General features: G+C 39.1%; 1 protein-coding gene across 5 annotated transcripts in view; it reads left to right on the forward strand.

The window, feature by feature from the left end:
- Window positions 1-24,056, forward strand: part of NBAS (NBAS subunit of NRZ tethering complex) — a 341,233-nt gene that overhangs the window by 104,481 nt on the left and 212,696 nt on the right. For 3 of the 5 annotated variants that reach the window (XM_075923472.2, XM_075923475.2, XM_075923476.2), the window contains 9 exons: window positions 2,295-2,468; window positions 4,713-4,745; window positions 5,713-5,846; window positions 7,225-7,287; window positions 9,463-9,585; window positions 11,213-11,315; window positions 16,400-16,629; window positions 18,542-18,654; window positions 23,893-24,006. In XM_075923472.2, coding sequence (XP_075779587.2) covers window positions 2,295-2,468; window positions 4,713-4,745; window positions 5,713-5,846; window positions 7,225-7,287; window positions 9,463-9,585; window positions 11,213-11,315; window positions 16,400-16,629; window positions 18,542-18,654; window positions 23,893-24,006 — 1,087 coding nt within the window. The remainder of the gene's footprint in view (window positions 1-2,294; window positions 2,469-4,712; window positions 4,746-5,712; window positions 5,847-7,224; window positions 7,288-9,462; window positions 9,586-11,212; window positions 11,316-16,399; window positions 16,630-18,541; window positions 18,655-23,892; window positions 24,007-24,056) is intronic. The other 2 variants (XM_075923474.2, XM_075923473.2) reach the window with 2 other exon arrangements.

A 24,056-nucleotide genomic window follows, 5' to 3' on the forward strand; every position in this document is an offset into this window, starting at 1 on the left:
GAAAATGTATTGAGTAGGTGGTTGAGCCTAAATAATTTCCATGCTTATATAGACCTCCTGGAATACATAATATAACAATGCTCTTCAGCCAGAGGTGTTTCCCTGTCACAATTCCACTTATTTCCCATTCATATCCTTAACAGGGTTGGCACTAGATTTTTCCTTTTTTAGTAATGTAGAAATAGTATTTTTGGAAAACAGTGGAACCATTTTTGCTTATTATTAAAAATTAAAATAACACTAGGGGACTATGCCCCCTGCTTGCTATGCTTGCCAGCCCTCTGTCCCTGGAGGTAGACAAGCCCAGATCTCCACCCAGCCGCCTGGGAGGGGAAGGCCATGCCAATCCCGGGTGCTGGGGAGAGGAGGGCTGGGGGCTGTGGCAGCCCTGTCCTCTCAGCACCCTCCCTCCCCAGCCTATTAGCCTCCGCAACCAGGGAGGGGAGGACCGCGCCAGCCCCAGCCTTCCTCCCCTCCCTCCTCCTGCAGCCAGCCCTGGCCTCAACATTCCCTACCCAGTCGCAGACCTGGCCTCTTGGCCAACCCACTTCTCCCCCTGCCCGTGGCCGCATCCAGCCCCGGTCTCCCCCCGGCCTCTCAGTCCGCGTCCTTCCTCCTTCCCTCCAGCCGCTGGAGGAGGGCTGGGGCCGAGCCAGCAGGCGGAGGCAGCAACAGCTCCTCACTGCGCTTGGGGTCCCAACACTCCAGGACCCATTGTGGAACTGCCACCGCCTCTGGCTGCGTTGGGCCAGACACTTCAGACTCATGCCCCTGCCTCCCCATAAGATGAGTGCACCAGCTCTGGCTTCCTGCAGGAGAGTGGGGAGAAGAGGAAACCCCGAGGCTCTTCTCCAGATCCAGCTCGCAGGGAAGTGCATGTGCTGCTTTGGGGAGGGCACAATTTGCCTAACACTTACCATTAGAAAAGATTTCTAGTGATTTTTTTTTTCTTTTGAAACACCTTCAAGGTATGTATCAGATCTTTGAAATTCAGCAGAGGGAACACCCTTAGGCAAGAGAGTGCCTTTTCTTTGTCCCATGAAATTCTGTCCAAGTTTTGCTGAGACCATACACTGTTGAAAATCAGTATTTATTTCTCTTGCTTGCATTGCTTGGGAAGCTTTTAGCAGTATTCCAAAATAACTTAATATAATTATGGTAAGACTAGACTTATTCTACCACCAAAGGAGCAGTGAGATGGGACGTTGTACTGGGAATGCCTGGTAGTGACCAGGTCAGCTGTAGTCAAAGCAGCTGAGGAAATTGAGAGAGCTGGGCTTTCTTATAAGATTCCCTTAGACACATAGAGACCATTCCTCCCATCTTGGATGACAGTGTTCTGCTCCAGTTTAGCTAATTCTGTAGTTAAAGTGGTAGGTGATATCAGTCAGGCGGGGTCCTCCTGATGAATTCCTGAAGGTCTCTAGCTCCCTCAGTGATGATAACCAGAAGGTTGCTTGCATGTGCACCATGTTGATTTACATATTAATTAACACAGCAGACTTGAAGAGAGCTCCCAAAGAACACGAATCAGATAAGGTGCCTGGCCAGGTTTATTGTTAAGCAAAGTACAGTAAGAGTTGCCAGTAGACTCTATTGAACCACTACGCATATTTACTCTGTAACAATGGAATGACTCCCCCAAGACACCACTTTATATATAGGTACAAACAAGTTACACATCACTCCTGATGTGTCAGGTTGCCACCCTTTGATGCTACTTAGATACCACCCATCACCCCTATCTTGTGGCTTGATTAGATCATGTCTATCCATCATGCGTCCTTAGACCCTTTCCTGAACTTGGGCGGGTATCTGTGGGGAGTATGGGTACCAAAGTTTTTTTTAATGAGCTGCTTTTGTCATGTGCTTTCAAATTATGACCAATACCAATTACTGTTTTACAGTCGGTACCTAGTACCGATTACTGTTCTACACCTGGCCCTGTTGTTAGTTAGTGTTTTGCATTCTCAGCCCCGTTCATGCCAAGTTCTGTGGGCATGGGCCAGCCTCTTGGTCACAGGTTAGCTTTGCTTTGTTAGCCATGTTTTGTCCATTGTTAGCTAGGCCTCATGCCTCAGACCAAAGCTGTGCTACATGGGCTTATGTTTCTGGCCTTCATCTTACTACAGTAGGAGGCAATGCTGCAATGCTTCAAGCTCGGGATTTGAATGGTGCTGATAATGCATTGTTAGCATAATTGTATTGTTACACAAAATATTTGTTTTTACTTTTTTTCATTGATAAAAACTGGTTCCTTTTGTTTGTTTTGTTTAACTCCTTATGCTTTCTAGTCTTCTGATGAAAAATATGTGAAGAACATTTATCAGTGGATGGTCCCATTTCTACATCGCTGTGAAAATCAGTCCCCTGGTCTTGCAAACACACTTTTTAGAGAGTATTTAGTAACCTTAGCAAAGGAAGACCTGAAATTCCCTCTCAAGATCTTTCAAAATTCAAAACCAGATGTAAGTACTGATTCATAGTTGTTTTATTTATTGTTTTATTAGAAAACTATAATTTATCCAGCAAAATTGGATTCATAAGTAAGCTTTATTTGTTTCCTAATCAGTTTGGAGGTTGACTCTGTTGTTTTATTTCCTTTTTCACTGAACAGTTGTCATGCAAATATGAAAATAAGTTCCCTAAACAAGGTTTAAACACAATTTCAAAAGTTATGTTAATATTTAATCTCTAGCAGGAATACCCAGCAGAGTTGAAGTTAGTGTGGGTTCTTCTAAATATCTTTTTATTGAGAGTGGTGGTATTGCATTGAACTACATTTTTTGGAGATGGCTGAATATTTTGGTAGTTTGTTTGAAGCCTCTTAAAATAATTTTTTGAGAACTTCTGTGTGATGCCTTTGCCTGAAGAATGTTACCAGCTTTCATTTTTTTTTCTTTATGAGTTCTGGTAAGGAGTATTTATATAAAGGAAAAGTTCCTAATTATTTAAACTACCTTTTCTCAGTAGCCAGATTGAAATCTGTGTCGCTGGATATTTGAAATTTACATTCATCCCACAACCCTCGTCAGTTCCTGCAAAGTTGATTTATTTGTGTAATTATTTACATGTAAAACATACATAGCAGAAAGGTCCATCCTAAATCCTGAGCTTCCCTTCCTGTGTTTTAAGTGCATAATCAGTAACTATATCAACATACCCACTTCCTGCATAGGCACAATCTGGCTGCCAAGGTAAGTTCTCTCCCCTCTACCTCTCCTCGTAGTGTGGAGAAGGACACACCTCTATTGCTTCTGAAAATAGAAGGACTCTCCCTGATTCTTCTGTAATGGGAGAAGATCCTCGGCTGCCTCTTCTTCAAATGGATGGTGGGGCACAGGTCCACAGGGATAAAACCATGGGAGTCCGATGTCACGCTGTGCTATGTTGATTTAATCAAGACCTGATTCAGAGTAAACTAACAGAACAAATATTGAGAGCTAATAAATCACTAAATATCTAGAGGGCAACTGAACTATGTGTAGTAACATGATTTTATAAATCTTGTTAGACAGACATGCCTGATGGCTTTTTCATAAAAGTACAAAATTAGCAGAACAAGAAACCACAGTAATGATTTGGGCTCTAGTAAAATGCTAAATACTATGTCATGAAACCTTAATTGGAACATTAATGTTGCCTTAGATGTTTTGAGTGTGGATTGACCTTTGGCTAAAACTGAAAAGCAAGAGACAGTGAAAGACGGCAGTGTCGTCAGTTAGAGTTGGATACCACCGATATTGTTTCTTGGGCCACTGATGTGAGAAATCTTCATTAATGATATAGAACATGGAATAAACTAATATAATTGCTATAATACAAAATACTGATACAACTAACTCTTACGTTCAGCTACAGATTTTATGTTGCTTCTAATAGATGTTTAGTCTCATATTGGATGAGATGAATATTTGTTACTTCCTCTTTGCTCAAAAGAGGGCATTCAGCAGTCACTTCTTACATCTTGCGAAACATATTTGGAAAATAGTCCTGAAAATGAATTAACTGTGCATTTAAGAGCCAATTAAAATTGGAATTGAAGTTGTATTTCATATACTGGCCAAATAAACAAAAGTTTTGGCTTTCTCTCCTCAACTGATCGTTATCTAACTATCTGCTTTTGAAGTATGGTTCTACTCTGCAAAAGTGTTGCTAAAAATGACTTCTTACTCAGTAGATCTGTTCCTTGTTTATCTTCAGACATATCTTCTTGTTTAACAGATACAATTAACTTTTTACTGCTCGTCGGTGTCTTCCCTGCTAGTTAGATGTGAGAAAGCTAGATGATGTTCCTTCTTATGCATTGTCATTGGAATTATGTATTCATTTCCATTTGCTTACTCCCACACAGCCTCACTGGAGACATTTGCACAGTGCAAGTGAGGACCAAATTTGGTCTGCAGAAATTTTGTTATTGGTGGTGTTACACGAGAAGGAAAGAAGTGGGGATATACTACTTGGAAAATCTTTTTCAGTGTCGGCTGACTCTGTTGACTTCAATAGGATCAGGGTTAAGCTGACACCAAAGTATTTTTGAAAATTCCACCCTAAATGCTTAACATTCTTTTCTATTGTGATGAAGGCATATTCAGTACAGTTGTAATCTCTGCCAACTTATGACTATTCCAATAAAACAATAGCAAGATTTTCTCATTACTACATAGTCATCTGCTGTGACAGACTTGTAAACCATCACTTTTTTCCCTCAGAGTCTTGCAGAAGGACTCTACCATCGATCATTTGTAAGTAATTACATCCTTACTGAAAGACACACTATTGCAAAGTAACTGATTTTTCCCATAATACACCCTTGTATTACTCTTCTGCATGTTGTGTCCTGCATTTACAGCAGATCTAGTGCGGATTGACATCCACTGTTTTTACCAGTGTCTCCTCTAGACCTGGTCTGAACAATGCAAGTTTAGATGATTGAAAAACATTGGCATTTGATCTACATTGAAAGTATCCACAAAACATGGCCCCGATACAGAGGAAAAATAACAGCAAGCATTCTTAGAGGAGGAGTGTTGTGCTTTTACAAAAGTGAATGGTCTTTCTGTAAACATGGAATTACAAACTGTTAAAGGATTTTCAGTAAAATGCAATATACTCTGGCAATATAAGGTTGCATTTCAGCATCTTATCTGCAGCTATCTGAATTAGTGTAGTGTGTCTATCCAGTTTCGATTGCAATTTTAAATTCTTGAATCATAAATTGATATAATAATTAGAAGCACCTAATTTTTCTGCTGCATACAACAGTGGTTTGTATGACGGATGGGTCATACACAATAACTAGCATTTTAGTGAGCATGGATGCTGTTAATATGCAAATAATATAAACTGCTTTAATGGACGTAAGTAATAGTTTCAAGTCTCAAACATTTTTATTTAATAATTTGCTTATTTAAAATATTTTCTTTTTCAAAAGTAAACCGGATTCAGTTGCAAGTATCTTGCTGTTTCAGCCAGTTGCAGTACATAGAAGATACAGAATAACTTCTGTTGCATTTTTTGTACTTACAAAAGATATTTGACAAGAATTATTAAAGATTCAGAGAGCCTCTAATTAAAAAAAATCATTAAATTGGTTTTACAGTTATAATTACACTAAGATTGTATTGACAGTAGCACTGGAGTATGGGAAAACTGATTATAAATGGAAAAAAATGTTCCAACATACAGCAAAATTAATTCTGTTTCTGACAGTGTCAGCAAAAAATAATTCCTGATCAGGACCAGCTGATGAGTATGGCACTGGAATGTATCTATAATTGTGAACGAGATGACCAGTTGTCCCTCTGTTATGATATTTTGGAATGCCTTCCACAAAGAGGATATGGGTGAGCATACGTTAGTGGTTATCTGCAGATGTTTTAGGACACATTAAACATAGTTCTGAATTACCTAAAATATTTCCTGACATGATATGCTTTTCTCCTGGGGAAATAATTAAAATAAATTAATTGCTAGAGTAAGTAACATAATTATGTAATGACTTTTGTTAATTGAACTCTTTGAGCTTATATGACATATACGTTAAACAAAAAAAATTCATAAATTATCTAAATCGAAAGGTTAACATCAGGATGTTCAGGCCAGGGCTATTCACCGGCACTTTGTATTAGGGATGTAAAAAGTTGGTTAAATAGGTAACTGTAACCACTGAAAAGTTAACCTTTCACATTTCTACTTTATATATCAGACAAAGGTAGGAGGATACCCAAGCTCAGGCAGCCCAAGCTCAAACATCTTTACTACAATTAAACAGCCCCTTATCCTAAGATGTGCAAGCTCAAATCACTAATTGTAGTGTAGACAATACCCTCTGATTATATGTCCCAGACTTGAAGAAGAGCTCTGAGTAAGCTGGAAAGCTTGTCTCTTTCAACACCAGAAATTGGTCCAATAAAAAAAATTCACCCACCTTGTCTCTTTATTGAGACAGCTATGTACTAGGGATGTGGAAGTGTAACTGTACATGGTTAGCTGCTGAACCTGAGCTCATCATTTAACCTTCATGGTGACACACAGGCTTCCAGTGTGCATGGGGAGCTGTTAAAAGCTGGCTTCCTGTGTGCCACCTGCTCTCCCCACTACTGTGCTGCTGCTTCTGTACCAGCAATTTAAGAGCTGGTTACCTGTGCACAACTACTTCCGAGTAACCTTCCCTCTCCCCCCGTGTGACTGGGTAACCACTCAAAATTTCAGCGGTTACACGTTTACTTAAAAACATTTTAATATTTCTACTACATACAACATTGACAGTCATAGGCATTCATGCCATTTTGAAGCAGGCCCTCCTACTCTGACCAACATTTCTGGAGAAAATGGATGAAAGACTGAATAACAGGAGTAGCCTTGAGCTGCTTTCTTCTGTTCTGGGTCCATTGCCAATCTCCACATTTGGGAAGATCACACTTGAAAAAAATGTGCATAGGTGGAAGGGAGGGAGTTGAATGGCAAAGTGTCAAGTGAGAAGCAAGCCTCTATATTTCTGGAGGTAGGTTCAGTGTTGTCTAGTATTACCTACAAGTTCTTGGCCTGCCTTTTACTAGAAGCCAACAGTATTGCTCCTTCCTTGTCAAGCTGCAGCATCCTTTGGTTTTGAAAGATTCTAGGCTGAATGTCCAACCTGTTAGTGTTTATTTCCTTGTCAATAATGTGGTATGCCAACAATAACTGGATTCAACAGTGTTTTGTTTTTTTAAACCTTCACAGCCCTGAAACAGATATAACTAAAACGCTTCACGACAGGGTAGATGAACTGGAAAAAATTCTCAGGTAAAAACAATTTACCATATCAACAGTTGATTATGTTTTATTGGAGGAGTAGTACAAGAACATGCAGATTACCATGACACATGAAATTAGGTCCTATCTAAACTCTTCACTACAAATCTAGAGGAAAATTACTTTTTGAATCTTAAATTCTTCTACAATATTTGGATTGTAGCTTTTTCCCTACAAAACATATTTCAACAACTACTGTCCCAAAGTAAATATCAAAGCTAAAATTGAAAGGAATGAGAACGGAGTGTTGAACTGCTTTGGTATTTGTGGACAAAAGTCTCTAAGCCAGCAGTCCCCAAACTTTTTACCTTGTGCCCCCATTACCCTGTCTGCTGCCGTCACCCTTTGGAGGCAGGGCCAGGAGTAGGGACATGGACAGAGATAAGGGAGCAAAGGTTGAGGACACAGTAGGGAAAGGGACAGAGGCTTGGCAAGGAGCAGAGTCTCAGCCAGGAGTGGGATTCCGGGGTGTGAAGTTGCTGGGCATGTGGTTGGCGGCCCTGGCTAGAACCAGAACCTGGTGTTGAGCTGGCAGTCAGAATCCCTGCCATAAGGCCCACAGCTGGCACTAGGAACAGAGCTAGGTGGTGCTCCCTCCCCACTCTTTGTGGGGGTTGGCCTGGGACCCCGCTGTGCATCTGTGAATGTTCTTCTCCGACCCCATGGAGGTATGGGGGCAAACCGCACAGCGTGGAGACCTCTTTGAGCAAGTTTCAAATGCCTTGAGTGTTTATTGGAAGAAAAGAGGAACAAAAATGACTAAGAGAGGTTAGTCTAAGAAAGGAAGTAATGAGGGGAGGTTTTTTTTTGTTTCTAATGGTATTGCTGTAATGCTAGCTCCTTACAGTTTAGCAAAAGTTTATATGTTCCGATAATCAGAACCTTTAAAAAAAAATTTCGGGTTAACAAGATGGTTATAACATTCTTCCTTGAAATAAGATTCAAATTTTTGGTTCGCTTCTTTGATAAAATACCTGGTGATTAGAGAGTGACATTTTTTGAATATACTCTAAATTGAAAATAGATTTTGTTCAGTTTGGAAGGGACTTGCTGAAAATCTTGCTGTTAGCTGCCAATGTGGTATGTGTACTGACAGTATTTTTTGTTTGAAGGAAGGACAATACTCGTGGTTATGGTGCTAGTTTGTGATTTGGGAGATGTGAGTTCAGTTTCTGGCTCTGCCACAGATTTTATGTATGACTTCGGCAAAGTTGTGTACTCTCTCAGCCTCCAATCAGCTCCGCCTCTGTAAGGTTCCTAGGAGTGTTAGAAATCCATTTTAGTAATCATGTAACTGCTCCCATCGTTGGTGGGACTGACATCGTTGGTGGGTCTGGGAGGTGGGGGGCGGGGGAAGGCCGGGTGCTGAGTGTTTGTAGGGTTACCAGGTGCCTCCTGGCTGGGGGAAAACTCAGAAAATATCGGACATTTTACGCGTCCGGTATTCTCTGAATTTTTTTACCCGACAGGAGCCAAAAATACTGGACTTTCCAGGTGAATACCGGATACCTGGCAACTCTACCTGTGGAGTCCCACTAGCTATCCCATGCTACTGCCTTTGTATCAGAGGCAGCAGCACAAGGTGACAGGCGTGAGCCGGTTTTTAAACTGGCTCTCTGCTCGGACCAGCTCCTGCCTGCTACCCTATGCTGCTGCTTCTGTATCAAAGGTGGCTCCCCTATGTGCTCTCCATTTAAAACTTGGACAGGCGGACTAGGACTGAGGCAGCTTGCTGATCCAAGTTTTAATTGCAGAGCATGTGGGGGGCAGGGAGGGTATTTTGGCTAACTTGGGACTGTTAACTGATAAGCAATCGCTTATCAGTTAAACTGTTAGCCGACTAACTGCTAACATTCCTAGTTCCTACTAATATTTCCTTCCTCCCACGCTTTGTCTAACTTGTTTGTTGAAGTTGTAAGCTCTTCAGGGGAGAGACTCTCACTGCACAATAGAACCCTGATGTTGTTTGAAGCCTCTAGGCCATTGTTTCTCAGTGACTGGTTCTGGTCCCTGAGAGCGCCCTGACACAGTTCAGGAAGGCAGCAAACCCTGGTCCTAAATATCAAAAAGGTTGAGAGATACTCGAGGCACTATTGCAATGTAAGTAATGATCAAATGTGGTACAAAATGGCAAGATGCTAAATGATTTATTCTGTATATTTATAGTGTATCAGAAATTTTGGAGAAGCATGGACTTCAGAAATCTGTATCATTTGTAAAAGATACGCAGGGCAGTCCTGAACAAGCACGCAAGCTTATGATTAGGTTGACGAGGCACACAGGACGCAAGTGAGTATTGACCATGTTAGTCAGCTTAGAATGGTCATATTCAGAGGATGTGCATATTCACATTTTGTGCACCAATATGGTGGTACTTTTTTTTCTTTCAGTCTTAACACAATATCCATAAAACAAACATGTTAACATGAAAGTGAGCATTGGCTTCCAGTGCCTCACTGATTTTTGTAGTTATTAAAAATAATGCCTCTTGCTAGAATTGTTTCACACTGATTTCAGCATGGTTGTGTTTTTGTTCAGTTAAGCAAGCTTAAGAGGCATATTGGCAGAGAAGAATACTTCTAGATGTACATGTATTTTTTAAATAAACAATAAAACTATAAATAAATTATTTTAAAACTAATTATATTTTACAGAAAGTGCAGAGTTTGAAATAGAAGCTTTTAGATTTTTTTTTGCTTCAAATGATTTTCTTACAAGCTTTTGTATCAGTATTTGTAAAAGTTTAACAATAATTAAGTCTTCTATTTCTTTTAATAATATTTTATTTTGAAAATTCTTTTCTTGTTCCATTTTACTGTAACTGAGTTATTGCACAACTTGCATTGAGAATAGTGAAATAAGACAGTTGAAGTTTTGAGAAAAGCAGCTATTTTTATGTTGTAATTACTGCTTCTCTTGTTAAGAAAAACTTCATCAGCTTTGATGGCTAGAATATTGCTGATGCATGCTGAAAGCTCTCTTCAGAATTTTTAAATAGCTTGAAAAGATCAAATCAGTGTCCTACCTAAAGTAAGAAGGTTCTTTTGAAGAAAAGTACCTCCTATCTGTACAGCTCGTTGGCTCTTGGGCCTTCATATTTTACTAACTTACCTATTAGGGTCAGATGCTCAGTTAAATACTTCATTATAAAGAATATAGAGAAAATACTAACGTCAGTGTTACTTGACAATCAAAAAGCAGTTGGGGAGACAGTGAACCAATAGCTTAATAAAATACTGCCTTCTAAATTCCTCCCATCAATAAGATAATGATGTCTCCATGGGTAGCAGGCAATATATTAGGCCTTTTGGAAGATTGCAGTCAATTTATTGCAGTAATTCAATATTAATATCTCAGAATGGCAATTACCTATCTTTTTGTGGTATTCAACAAATATAACTCACTCTCTCCCCACTGGAGGATTTTGGGGATACTTACTTAAAAATACAGGCAGTCCCCAGGTTACGTACAAGATAGGGACTGTAGGTTTGTTCTTAAGTTGAGTCTGTATGTAAGTCGGAACTGGCGTCCAGATTCAGCCGCTGCTGAAACTGATCAGTTTCAACAGCGGCTGAATCTGGACGCCAGTTCTGACTTACATACAGATTCAACTTAAGAACCCCAGGCATCCCCAAGTCAGCTGCTGCTGAAACTGATCAGCCACTGGTCAGTTTCAGCAGCGGCTGACTTGGGGACGCCTGGGGCAGAGCAGCTGGAGTGCTGCTGGGTTGGAGACCAGGGAGAGGAAGGGCTCTGTTCGTAACTGCGGAAAGTCGGATCCGCGTAACTCGGGGACTGCCTGTAACCAAAACTGTGATATGTTGGGTCAGAGGTAGCATCCTCTCTTTTTGTTCTTTTTTATAAAAAATTCCAGTAAGAGGATGATAAATATTGATTTTTTTTTCAATTTATTTAGGCAGCCACCCGTCAGTGAGATGCATTGGAAAGGGTTACTACAGGATATGTTGGATATGCAGCAGAATGTGTACACGTGCTTAGAGCCAGATACCTGCTATGAGGTGATTTCTACCCCCTTCTCTATTTTTATTCTGCAAACCATATCACAATACATTGTTCCAATTTATACTGCTCTTCTCATTTGCATCTTCACAATTGACACACGAATATCCTCATACACTGTACTTAAATATTACCTCTTGGCTATCTGTGAACTCTACATTTGAAACTAATGTAGCTGAATTTTCTGTTAGTGAGTTCCTTTGATACATTTCATCAAAAGGAGGTGTAATGTCCTGTCAGTCCCTCAGCATAAAGTTCTATTTATTTAAATAAAAAAATTGAACTGCTTGAGGAACAAAACGTTATAGAATCAACCATTTTTGATCCAAACATATCTTAATTAGACTGTTTGGCAGTAATTACTAATAAAAGCAATTTAAAGATAAATTATAGTTTAGTTAAATATTACATTTTTATTAAACATGAACTTTATAATCAGCCAAATCTATTAATGTCACCCAGAGTACATACAGGACTGTGTGTAAATATTTTCTTCTTATTTAAATTGAAATGTGAAATTCAATTTTGACAGAAAATGATCTGCATATGTATAAACCCAGGATATGGTTGTCATTAGAATTTGTGAAGGGCTGTTGTTACACTGAAGTGGAAGTTATTTTCATATGTGCTGTTTATTTGCATATTCACTTCAATACATTATGGTTCTGCATTTAGATTAAACTATACATAAGCTCACTTACCTTGACATCTTTTCAAAGTTTAATATCATTGTAAGCTTTTTTTTTACTACAGTTTACAGAATTAATTGCATATAGCTGCCAGTTTCTACTGCTCTTGGGAGAAACTCTGAAAGCAAATTTGAATAGTTTTGAAGGAATTAAAGACAAGAAGGCATATGGGATTTAAAGTAGATCTAAAAATATGTCTGTTCTTTCTACAGTTATACTTTTGAAAACCATGTCAACAAAGCACAGTATTTCAGAAGATATTCCTCATTCCATTAAATAATGTATTCTATAAGTTAGAGTTGTACTAGTCATTTGACTGACTAGTATGCATATTTTCTTGTAGCTAGACCATACAGTAGGACTTCATAATTATGAACGCTTTGGAAATGGAAGCTGTTCACAATTCTGAAATGTTTGTAACTCTGAACATGATGACATTCTTTCAGAAGTTTACCACTGAACATTAGTTGAATGCAGCTCTGAAACTATATATGCAGAAGAAAAATGCTGTTGTTTATTTAACTTAATTTCTGTAATTTATGTTTAGCACAGTATTTTATTTCCTTTTTTGAAAGAGAAGTGGGGAAACTCTGATGCTTTCTGATTGTGTACTTCCAGTTCCAAATGAGGTTTGTGGTACACTGGTCAGTTTATAACACAGGTGTTCATAACTCTGAGGTTCTCCTGTATCTTCCGTTAGCACTCAGCACTACTAAATTAATATCTTCTGTTGTTAAAATTATGTGTGGCCTTAGAAAAGAATAGGCCTGCATCAACAATGGAACATTTATGTTGGGACTCTTATGAAGTGTTATGTAACTTGATGGAAAGAAATCTCTGGGCATCCTTTTGGAGAATGGCACTGGTTTCTGACGGTCTACGCCAGGCATATCCAAAGTCCGGCCCGCGGGCCAATTGCGGCCCGTGTTCTGGTTTAATATGGCCCCACAGGTAATTTGGCAATATCTATCTTTTATGGCCCCCAACGAATCCATATGTATTGAGATGAATACATTGTAAAATCTCAGTTAATGTCAGTTGGTCTAAATCAGTTATAAATATATTTGGACACAACATGTATACTTGGTGTTATGTTCCTGTTCATATTTTTTTAACTTAAAAGTTGACAGACAACCTTTATTACCAATAATATGTAATGTACTTTACAATGTTCCTGACATATATTTCAGCTTCCTGGATTTTTTTTTCCATCTGGCCTTCAGATATGAAAGGCAGAGTGATTTAACACCTGTTTAGATTTGTCATCCATGTGACGAAATGAAAAGTATGCCGTTTGCAATAAACTTTGCATAAAATAGTTAATTTGCATTTAATTTTAATGGTTCAAAGAATGTCAGGAAAATGGTCAGCCCTCACGCATGTTCACTTCATCAAATCTGGCCCTCTTTGAAAAAAGTTTGGACACCCCTGGTCTACGCTTTTATCTGTAGCTTTCCGTAAAATCGCGAGTATAATGCACACCTATGTATGATGCACATCCTGACTTTGGAATCTTAGCGTAATGAAAAAATCGGAACTCCTATGTATAATGGGCCCTGTGCTTTGAAACTATCGAGCTTAGCAGCCTCACAACTTCTGCCAGCAGGTGGCTGTCCTGCAGCCAGGAGCCAACCCGCCAGCACCAAGCCCAGCCTCGCCCACTTCCCGGAGGCAGCCACGGGCTGCAGGAGAGTAGGAGGGAGGGACACGCTGCTCCCACCTGCAGGCTCACCTGGAAGGTTTGGGCTGCACAGCCTCTTCCCTCCCCGGTGCTCGCCAAGCTCGTGCCTGCCACAGGGACCCCCCTGGCGCAGCCTGACGGAGCACCGGGCAGGTAGCGAGCCAAGGCGCTACCAAAATAACACCTATGTATAACGTGCACCCCGACTTTTACCCCAAAAAAGTTGGGAAAAAAAGTGTGCATTATACTCGCAATTTTACGGTAGGTGTGGGAGGCCACTCCAAGATTTTGGTAACTGGTCAAGTGCCGTACTTTTCTATGGATGGGGTTTGGGTCTGAGGCGGGGGGAAGAAGGGAGCTTGGGGTTGGGTATTGGGTTGCAGGAGAGGGTGTTGGGTCTGAGAAGGAGTTTGGGTGAAGGAGTGGGCTGTTACCTGCGACAGAGTTATTGGAGTGCAGGTTCCGGGAGGCGTATGAGTGCAGGAGAGCATTCTGACCTGATGAAAGGGTTACTGAAGGGTACGTAGAAGGGTTAGTTTAGACCTGGGGCAGGGGAAACTTTGTGCTCTTCTCTTCCCTCCCCCCCCATCCCCGTTGTGGCAGGCAGGGAGTGTTCCATAGGGTCCCAGTGTGTCAGGGCTGGATCCAAAGGCTTGGCAGGCCATATCCAGCTCACGGGCAATATTTTTGGGTAAAGCATTTGCTCAAAGTATATATGTTCTTTCCCCACTGAGTGGTTTTAAGTATAGGAATGAGACACAGAATTTTGGATACAAGTTATCTCCTGTTGTTTGACATGCATAGGGACAGGGCATATATGTAAGAATGTCATGACAGTGAGATTCCTCTTTGTTTCTAGGTAATCTTATATGTACTTCTAGTAGAGCTCTGTCCTTATGAATGAAGATGAAAGAATAAAATAAACTATATTTTATTTAATGGCTCTTCTGTGGTAGCCATCACTATAGTATCTGAGTGTCTAGAAATACAGGCATGCTGTTCTAAATTTAATGAAATTTGGAGAAAGAAAAAAATCTGCCTACTGCAAGAATGTTTTTATATTTTTATCACAGTATTAAAAATGATTGATGCAAAGTTATAATAACTAGTGTTCAAATATTTTATTCTTGTTAACTGAGATTGTACATGTCTTTTATATTGGAGAAAAAATATTGATCCATTGATTTGAGCTATTCTGAAAGGTAACTTATTCAGTTTTAAGTATATTTTACATAATCATACCTTTTTTTCCTTCAGGCTAAAATGGGTAAATGTTTTATTGAAAATAAATTGTCATATTAACAATCCTGCTTTCATACTTTGAAGATTAGTCTTGTTTTAAAATTAATAATATTAAACCCAAGGGAAATGTTGTTGTTATGATGTTTGTTATGAACTTAAATGTGTTTTATTAGAGCATTACTAATTCATAGCCATGAAAATGTATCATGAACCATGAAATCTCCCTTCTCAAATCTGGCTCTTTGAGTGGGGGGCCTGTGGTACTGCCATCCTTAGGTCTGTGCTGCCTTTAGAGCTTGGGGAGTGGTGGCTGCTGGCTGGGTACTCATCTCTGAAAGCAGAGTTTCCATTAGCAGCATAACAGAAGTAAGGATGGCTTGGCATTGGAGTGGGTCATCACAGCCTGAAATATTTTGAAAGAATATCACAGTGGGGGCAAAAAATTTGAGAACCCTTGATTTAGCAACTTACTAACCTAACAGGACTACAGCACACTACTTGTAGGAATACATCTATGAAATTTGTTGTTTAAGCCATGCTGCAAAATTAAGATTTTTTTTTCTGTGATGTAAGTAGACCTATAGTTAAATTTCCCTTCCAGAGCTGAGGATGATGGAGGAGTCAGTAATATTACATATGGGCAAGGCAGTGGGATCAGACTTTATCATGTACTTAATTACACACTTGAAGTGGACTTGAAGGTACTTCAGTGGGACTGCTTACAAAATTACACTGTGTAAAGTTAAGCATTTATGTAAATCTTGATGGTATCAGGACTTGGATTTGTGGTAGTTGCTTAATAGCAGACTATTAAAAAAATTCCATGCAAAACGTGTGTATTAGTTACAAATTTGAAATGCAGCATAATCTATTTGGAGGAAAAAGTGGCCATTTTTGAAGCTTGAGTTTTTAATTTGTAAAGTAATGTGCTTGCGTATTTTTACATGAATGCCTAAGTATTATCTATATACAACAATATTCAAATGAATAAAATATTGATTAAACTGTAGAAATGTTACCCTTCTAATTTTTAAGCCCTATCTATACAAAGGAATTAAAAAAAAAACTACTTCAAAAATTTGACCTCTAGTGTGGGTCAGATTTGAATTATAAATGTTTTTTAATTGTGAAATATTATCTTTTGATTTTTATTAATTAATCTTGTTGTGTCACTAAAGATTTTATTTTGAAGTTAACAGTTACTGAGGTAACAGAATTCAGTTTGTACTGTAAATAAAAAATAAAAAGAGAAAGATGGGAATTATTGTCCTACTCTTCTTTTGTGGTTCAAATACTTGAAAAATTATTTATGCATATATTAATCCTGGAATAATTTTGCAGATACACCTTAAGCTCATTTTCCTCATTTATTATTAGGAACCTTTATGTTCAAATGGCTTGGACCTTCAGAAAATTCAACACTTTTTTTAGTTGATGCTATTGTAACAAATGTACCCATCCTACTTTGCAGATATTTACAGAAAGCCTTCTATGTTCAAGCCATCTAGAAAACATACACCTAGCTGGGCAAATGATGCATTGCAGTGTTGAGTCAGTGGATCCACCAGTTAGTGTTGCCTCAAAAGGAAAACCACAGTATAGAGTCAGCTATGAGAAAAGCATTGAACTGGTTTTGGCTGCTGGCAGAGAATACTTCAATTCTTCTACCAGCTTGACTGATAGCTGCATGGATTTAGCCAGGTATAGTAAAACATGTTTTCTCTCTTTCTCTCTATTCCATATTCTTTATCTCTTGAGTCCTTCATTTTATGTGTAGTAGATGATGAATTTCACTTAAAAAAAAAAAAAAAAAGGGTTTGGCCAAATTCTCCTGTAATTTCTGTCCCCTTGTGTAAAGTAAATGGGGGAGGGAGGAGACTGTAACCACAGCTTTGAAGACCTGAAAGTACAAAAGGCTGTCTGTCTGAGATAAGTTACTCTCCAGTTGCATTGCTTCTCACCTTAATGATTCCTAATGGGATAATCTTCCCCACCTGTGGCTAAACTCTGCCCTTCATCTTAAGCAGCCAACCTTTCTGCCTCTGGCAGTGGAACAAGGTGACATTTCATTTCTCCTAACAATTTTGCTTTAATTCTTTATTTGTATTCCTTTTTGTGCATTTGCACCTTATGATCTTCTTCCTTCTACCCTACATTTGGGTAAATAGCAATGTGTTGATCCCCCTGGATCTGCTGTTGCAGCGCATCAGATACCTCTGCCCTTGTGTGGACATGGAAGAGCTGTCCCACAAGCAACTTGATTGATTCTAAACTGTGCTCTTTGTGTGAGGCAACGCTTACAGGCTCTGTGAAGCTGGACTAATACCCTACCCTGGTCCACACTGCTCTCCAGGAGTGGGGAAGCGGCTCTCTCCACTGCACACTCTGCTTGGTCTCTTGCCTTGGGCTCTGCTCCGGCTTTTCTTGTGGGGAGGGGAGGAACAGCATACGCTCCCCTCTTCCCCCAAAGGAAACCAGCATTGGCTCCAATCTTGTGGGGGACATGATGCTGGATTCCCAGCATGGACTGGTGTCATGGGTCAGGGTTGCTCAGGGTTGGGGGAAGGGAATGAGGATGGTGTCAGGGAAATGGGTGAGGTGGAGGTGGGTAGGTGACCCTAGGGTGTCTGGTCCTTGGCAATCCTCATCTTCCTGCCAGGGACCCAGTTGCCCAAGGGCCAGTGTGGCTTTTGGGCACGTGTTTTCTGGTATGACAGGAAACATGATATAGTGGCATGAGGGTTCATCCAGGGGCCACTAGAGTTGCTCCCCTATGGGTTCTGATAAGGGAAAAAACTTCTGGTATCAACGTATATGGTAAGCATGTGCCCCTATTGTGGTACATTTATGAGTGACACGTCTTGAAGAACACTAGTTATGTAACACAGGTAACGGTCTTTTCTTATGGAGTGATGCATCTTTCACTGTGCAGATAAGACAAAAGATTGTTTTAAAGACAATAATAATTTTTATTTTATTATACTACTTGAGAAATAGTATTTAGTTCATGCATAGAAGACTTATTTGTACTTGCTACAATGTCAGACAATTTTTCATTTATCATATTCATTCAGGAATGTTTTATAATACAAAACATTGCTGGATGAACTGCCTGGGGTCCTTGACCTCGGGCTTTTTTTACATTGTGTGCTGTTTTTGACAAGGCTAAAAAGCTTTGTCAAAATGATGCACAGAAGTGTGCCCTTACATGCTGCACTAAATGTTTCACTAAATTTAAATGTCTTGGTGTTTGTTTTGTTAAACGTGCTAGAGTATTAGAAGTCCTACATTTTTTTTTCTTTACTTCTAATTTAGGTGTTCAGTATCTTTATTTAGGTCATTCATATTTTAGCTGGGTCACCCAGCTAAGATATTTGATAAGTAGTCCGTGCTTCTGGGTGTCACAGACCATCGGTCAGCTAACGAGGAGTCGTGTAAAACAAGTCACATGATGCAGTTTCTAAGCTTGACAAACCAAAATATATAATAAATCGTTGTTTTGCCGTCACTTTTCAGAGTCAACTATAAGAAGTTATAATTTCTGTATCTAAAAAGAGTAACTTGTCTGATCTTTTTACAGGCGTGCATAATGTTCTTTTCCTATTTTTTTTAGGTGCTGCTTACAACTTATTGTCGACTGCCCCAGTGCTGTCCAAGAGGAGCTAGACCTCGTTCGTGCTCTTAACTATCTGGATGAATTTGGTGTGACAATCTTGCCATTACAAGGTATAGTTTAATAGTGTATAGTTTTAATATTTCCTGTAGCATATCCAGTATACCATAGCTATGGTATGTGATATGAAGCCTGTCACTTTTAATGGTACTGTTTTATTCTTCTCTCTTCAAAATCTTTCAGATAAATTAATCTTGTAAAGGAATAAAATCACTTTTAAAGTTTTCATATAGCTGCAAGACGTTTATCCAAGCTAGACATTATCATACAATAATTTAAATATATTAAAGATGACATTAAAATAACATTAAGGGTGAGGCACTATTTAGTGCATGAAAGGAAGAAAATTAAAGTTGTGGGTTCACATTTTTAGTGCACTTTGTGCTTGAGTACTGCAGTGCATTTTATCTGAATATTTCAGAACAGTGGAGAGAGGAACAAGTATATGTGCACATGCATATCTCTTTTCCCCTCTCCCTGCTTATCTGTGCAGTATTATCTTGCTCACTAAGATGTTAGGATGGTCTCAAAACTTTTCTCTGGTTTATGTGAGAGTATGAGTCTTAATTTAATTAGCTTCACTTTTCTTTATCTTAACTTTTTATCTTACCTTCTGGCAAAGTTAAGATAAGTTAATGGGAAGACCAGGACTTTGAGGAGGATTAAAAAAAAACCTAGATAAATTCATGGAGGTTAGGTCCATCAGTGGCTCTGCGAGGTTGGGCAGGAATGGTGTCTTTAGCCTCTGTTTGTCAGAAGCTGGGAATTGGCAACAGGGTATGGATCACTTGACCTGTTCTGTTCATTCCCTTTGGGGCACTTAGCATTGGCCACTGTTGGCAGACAGGATACTGAGCTAGATGGACCTTTGGTCTGACCCAGTATGGCCATTCTTATGTTATGTTCTTATGTCCCCTCTAACCCCAGGTTTTACTTTTTTTTGCGACAAACAGAATAGTAATCTTTAGCTAACTGCCAAATATGTACGAGACTTGCAGTGTGTTACAGATGTAACAGAGAGAGAGAGGTGATCATATCTGTATTTCTGGATATCATCTTCCTCTCAAATAGTCTTTGTCACGTTTTATTTCCTCTCTCCATAAGTTATATCAGATATTCTTCAGATAATGGCTCCATTAGCTTTTATCCACAAATATTGCTTTTTTCTGGACCTAGTCAGTTTACTTTATCCTCTGTTTTCATTGTCAATGTCAGGGCTGTTTCCCACTCTGACAATCCGAGTGCAGAAGATGGGGGCCCGCAAAGCTCAACTTCCCCCTCATCCTCCCCCCAAACCAACCCCTTTGCCTCTATAGACACTGGTTACAAAAACTTCCCCTCAGAATCACAATACATGGATTTTGGGGAATTGCTGCTGCCATCAAGTGATTTTTACCCCCTAAAAAAAAGGGGTCAGCACTTGAACCCATCTCCGGGGTACCCCAAGCTCTTTTGCCCTAAAAGAGCTTGAAAAAAGAAAAAAAAAACAAGCTAACTTCTCAGTGTGAGGCATGCAGATACACACAGACAGACAGACCCTCCAGGACACAAGAATCAAATCATCACCTTAAAACAATGATTTTTATTACAAAACAAAATATAAACTTGATAAAGGCAAACAAATTAAAACACAGAAAAAAGTCTCTGGGCACAGTGCTAGATGGTAAATGGGGAGGTGAGACATAGACTCACATAGAGCAGTTCAAACCAAACTACAAACAAAGAAAAAAAATACCCCTAAGGTGACTAGATGCACTTTTTTCTCCTTTACTTACATCCAATCTTTCCTTGGTTCAGTCTACTTCCATGCCTTTAATTTTCTGGAGGCATGGTAATCCTGCCTGTGTTTAAACCATTTTCTGTATCTCAACTCCTGGTTTTTCTCTCCTACGCAAAGCAGGCAAGGAATCTTATACAATTCCAATTTCATCCCTCTATCTCGATTGCTTCTCCTGGCCCTTGGCCAACACTTTCGCTAGTTACCTGAGTTTAACTCCTTAGTCACCGCGTGCTCGATCAGCATTCCTTCTCTCCATTACAATCAGTTTTCCAATCATTTATTTCATTTTGTTTTTCTTTTAGCTTCTTTTACATCTTTCCTGTTAATTCTTTCTTTGCTATTTGTTTTCTAGCTCTACTTTTCATGTGTATCTTTGCTTGCCCATACTCTTTAAATAGAATTTAGGTGACCGTGAACTAATGAAAACTAACAAAATTCATGAAGTCCTGAAAGATCTAATATTTAATACTAGGTTAAGTGAGTTGTTAGAATTTTGGAAGGCTTTGTTTATGCAATGTTAAGGTACCAGCAAAAACCTATACTAGGAGCACAAGTAGTAAACTGTTTTATAGTGTAGAAGCTTCCTGAACAGCACTCCAACATTATGTCATCATCATCGTCATCGTCCTTCATGCCCACTGGCGTATAGGGCAGCAACAAAGATCCTCCGCTTCTGTCTGTCTCTGGCCAGCCTCTCAGTAGTGCCCCAAGTGTAATTCATGCTCTTCATTTCTACTTTAACGGTCCGGCGCTATGTTGTCTTGGGTCGTCCTCGTTTCTGCTTCCCTTACGTACATTCCAGAATACAATTTTGGTCTTAATCTTGGTTCTCAGGACGTCTGTCTTCACGTCAATAGCTTCGTTTCTGCTTTCACCACTGGCAGTCATACTAGTCACTATAAGTGACTCTGGAAAGCTGTCACACACAGTTGAGAGAAATCTTTTTTGCTATTTCCATAAGAAAAGCTTTTTCTAGGTCAGAGTTGTTAGCCCTGAGCCAAACGCCTAATCCTGGAGGACTGGTGTGCATTCTTAGTCTGGCTCCTCTCCCCTTGACCTTTCTAGCTTGGTTGAACTTACCAGGACCACTAAGCTCCCACTGGCATAGCTCCTGGGATCATAAGAACACGCAAGCTGCCTTGTCCCGACAAGGTGCATGCACCAGGGACAGACAGCATTTATGTGCCAAGAGCCATACCAGTCCCCGGAGTCTCGTTCAAAAATATTTACAGATTCCCTTCTTGTGAGTATAAAGTGTTAACCTTAAGACATTTCGTTTGATTATCCATCTATACTTCCTTCCTTTCTGACTGCCTGTGGAACCACAAATTTGGGTCAAATAAAAGTTTTTTGATTCCACCTGGCCTTTATTAGAATATTCATCTACCTACCATCTATTGCTGTAGTAGCTGAATGTCTCATGAGTTTGTTTTAAAGAAGAAAAGAAACACTCTCTCTCCTTCCTTTCCTGCAGACAAGAATTAGGATTGGAGCCTGTGTCTGTTCTCCCTTCCCATTCAATTAATCTATTTTATTTTATTGGAATATGGCTTTGCAGTAAGGATTGAGAGAGCTAGTAAGAAGAAGATTAAGAGTTTCCGAAGTCCCTGCCTTGAATTTTTGTATGCCTATCTGGCCAATATTAACTTTTTCACTTTGAATTATACAATTTACTCCTATTTTTTATCTTCAATCTCAAGAAGACTGACATATTTTATAAGGGCAGTCTTGTGTTTGGCTGTTGAGTTCTTGGTACATTCATAAAATGTAAAAATAACCCTGTTTAATATATTTGTTTGAGAAACAGAATTGCTGAAATGATAGCTTTAAAAATAATGACATGATTATGAAGCCTTTAGGACTTTTTAATATTCTGTGTGAAAATTGCTTTTTTTTGTTTTTTACACTTTTAGGACCAAGTTAAAACATTAAGTTAATGTTTAATTTTAGTTTTTTTTTTAATTTGAAGTGGTGCTTTTTATAGCATTTCAGTCTTAAAATGGGATTCCTTATATCTTTTAAACTTTTTGGTGTTTCCACTTAATTTACGGCTCTGATCTTTTTTTCAATCATACACATCATGGGTAATTATTGAAGTCAATAGGGATACACCACTGTAGAACTATTGTATATTATTGCCCATGTAATGTTAGTTTTTACCTCCACATTCTGAGCTAAATTCTGTTCAGTTACATCAGTGCAGTATTGTAAAGCAAGCTGAATTTATCGCAATTTGTACTTGTGTACAGGCACAGGGAGTGAAATTAAAATTTGGGGATATGATTTTACCAAAGTGGTCAGCATTGGTCTAATTGCACTGAAGTCAGCGTTAAACTCCAAAGTTAGGTCAATAGTGAATATATCTGAAAATCCCCATCTTTGATATTTATGAAACCACAATATTAAGAACATAAGAATGGCCATACTGGGTCAGACCAAAGGTTCATCTAGTCCAGTGTCCTGTCTGCCAGCAGTGGCCAATACCAGATGCCCCAGAGGGAGGGATCACAACAGGTAATTCTCACTTGATTCCTCCCCTGTCACCTTCTTCCAGAGAAACAGAGGCTAAGGACACCATTCCTACCTATCCTGGCTAATAGCCATTGATAGACCTAACCTCCATGAATCAAGCTAGCTCTTTTTTGTACCCTGTTAAAGTTCTAGCCTTCTTCACATTCTCTGGCAGGAAGTTCCACAGGTTGACTGTGTGCTCAGTGGAGAACCTGTGTTATATTTTAATTAGGATGAGAAATACTTGATAAATTTAACTGCTGTAATCAGTAAATTACTAAGATTTAATGGTTCTTGCTAATGTGTTGTGTTACAGAACCTACCCAAAAATCTGTACTTTTGTTAGGTTTCTTGTCTTAAATCTTTACTCTGCTTACCATTTGATTTCCAGAGGGCCTTTATAAAACTTGCAATACATGGCTATTTTTATGTTGGTCTTATTGATATGTCTGCTTAATAGAGATTTTTCTAATATAATATGCCAATATTCGTGTTTTTCCCTACCTAAATTCATTTCCTGCTCACTTGAGTATTAAATAGAAAGTTTTGATGGCTAGTACTCTGTATGGTCTATTCAAAGTTGTCTAGTAACATGAAGAGGACTCATTTTTTGGAGTGGGAGGCTTGCCTAAAATAATTATGAAGGTCAATACTGGGTAAAACATAAACTTTAGTATATTGTTTTACGTAAACCATACAAAATTACTGTATTAAACACTTTATAGATTATCAACATTACAATATGAAATGTAGGTAATTGCGACTACTGTTAAAATGTGCCCCTAAAGTGCTAATGCAAATTGCAGACTTTTCAGGACAGGGGAAATGTATTTTACGTGTTTGTGAAGGGCCCTCTGTATCTGTAGTCCTCATTAAACTGTAATGTAATTGTTATGCAGTATGAGTGTGTGTGTTTGCACTTTAATCAACAGTTCCAGCTAAACTAGAGAAAGTTTGCCCATATAATCTCCCTTTAACATACCATATTTGTTTTAAACAGTACGTTTATGTTCTGATCGACTCAGCCTCATCAAGGATTGTATTTCTCAGTTGCCTACAAACTACAAACAGTCTGCCAAGATCATGGGACTTGCAGATTTACTGAGAGTTGCAGGTAAACTGATGTAAATGTTAAACTGCAATGCAGGGTATATGTTATGCTCA

This window comes from Pelodiscus sinensis, chromosome 3, assembly GCF_052426305.1.
Source record: "Pelodiscus sinensis isolate ZL-2025 chromosome 3, ASM5242630v1, whole genome shotgun sequence".
Taxonomy (NCBI): Eukaryota; Metazoa; Chordata; order Testudines; family Trionychidae; genus Pelodiscus; species Pelodiscus sinensis.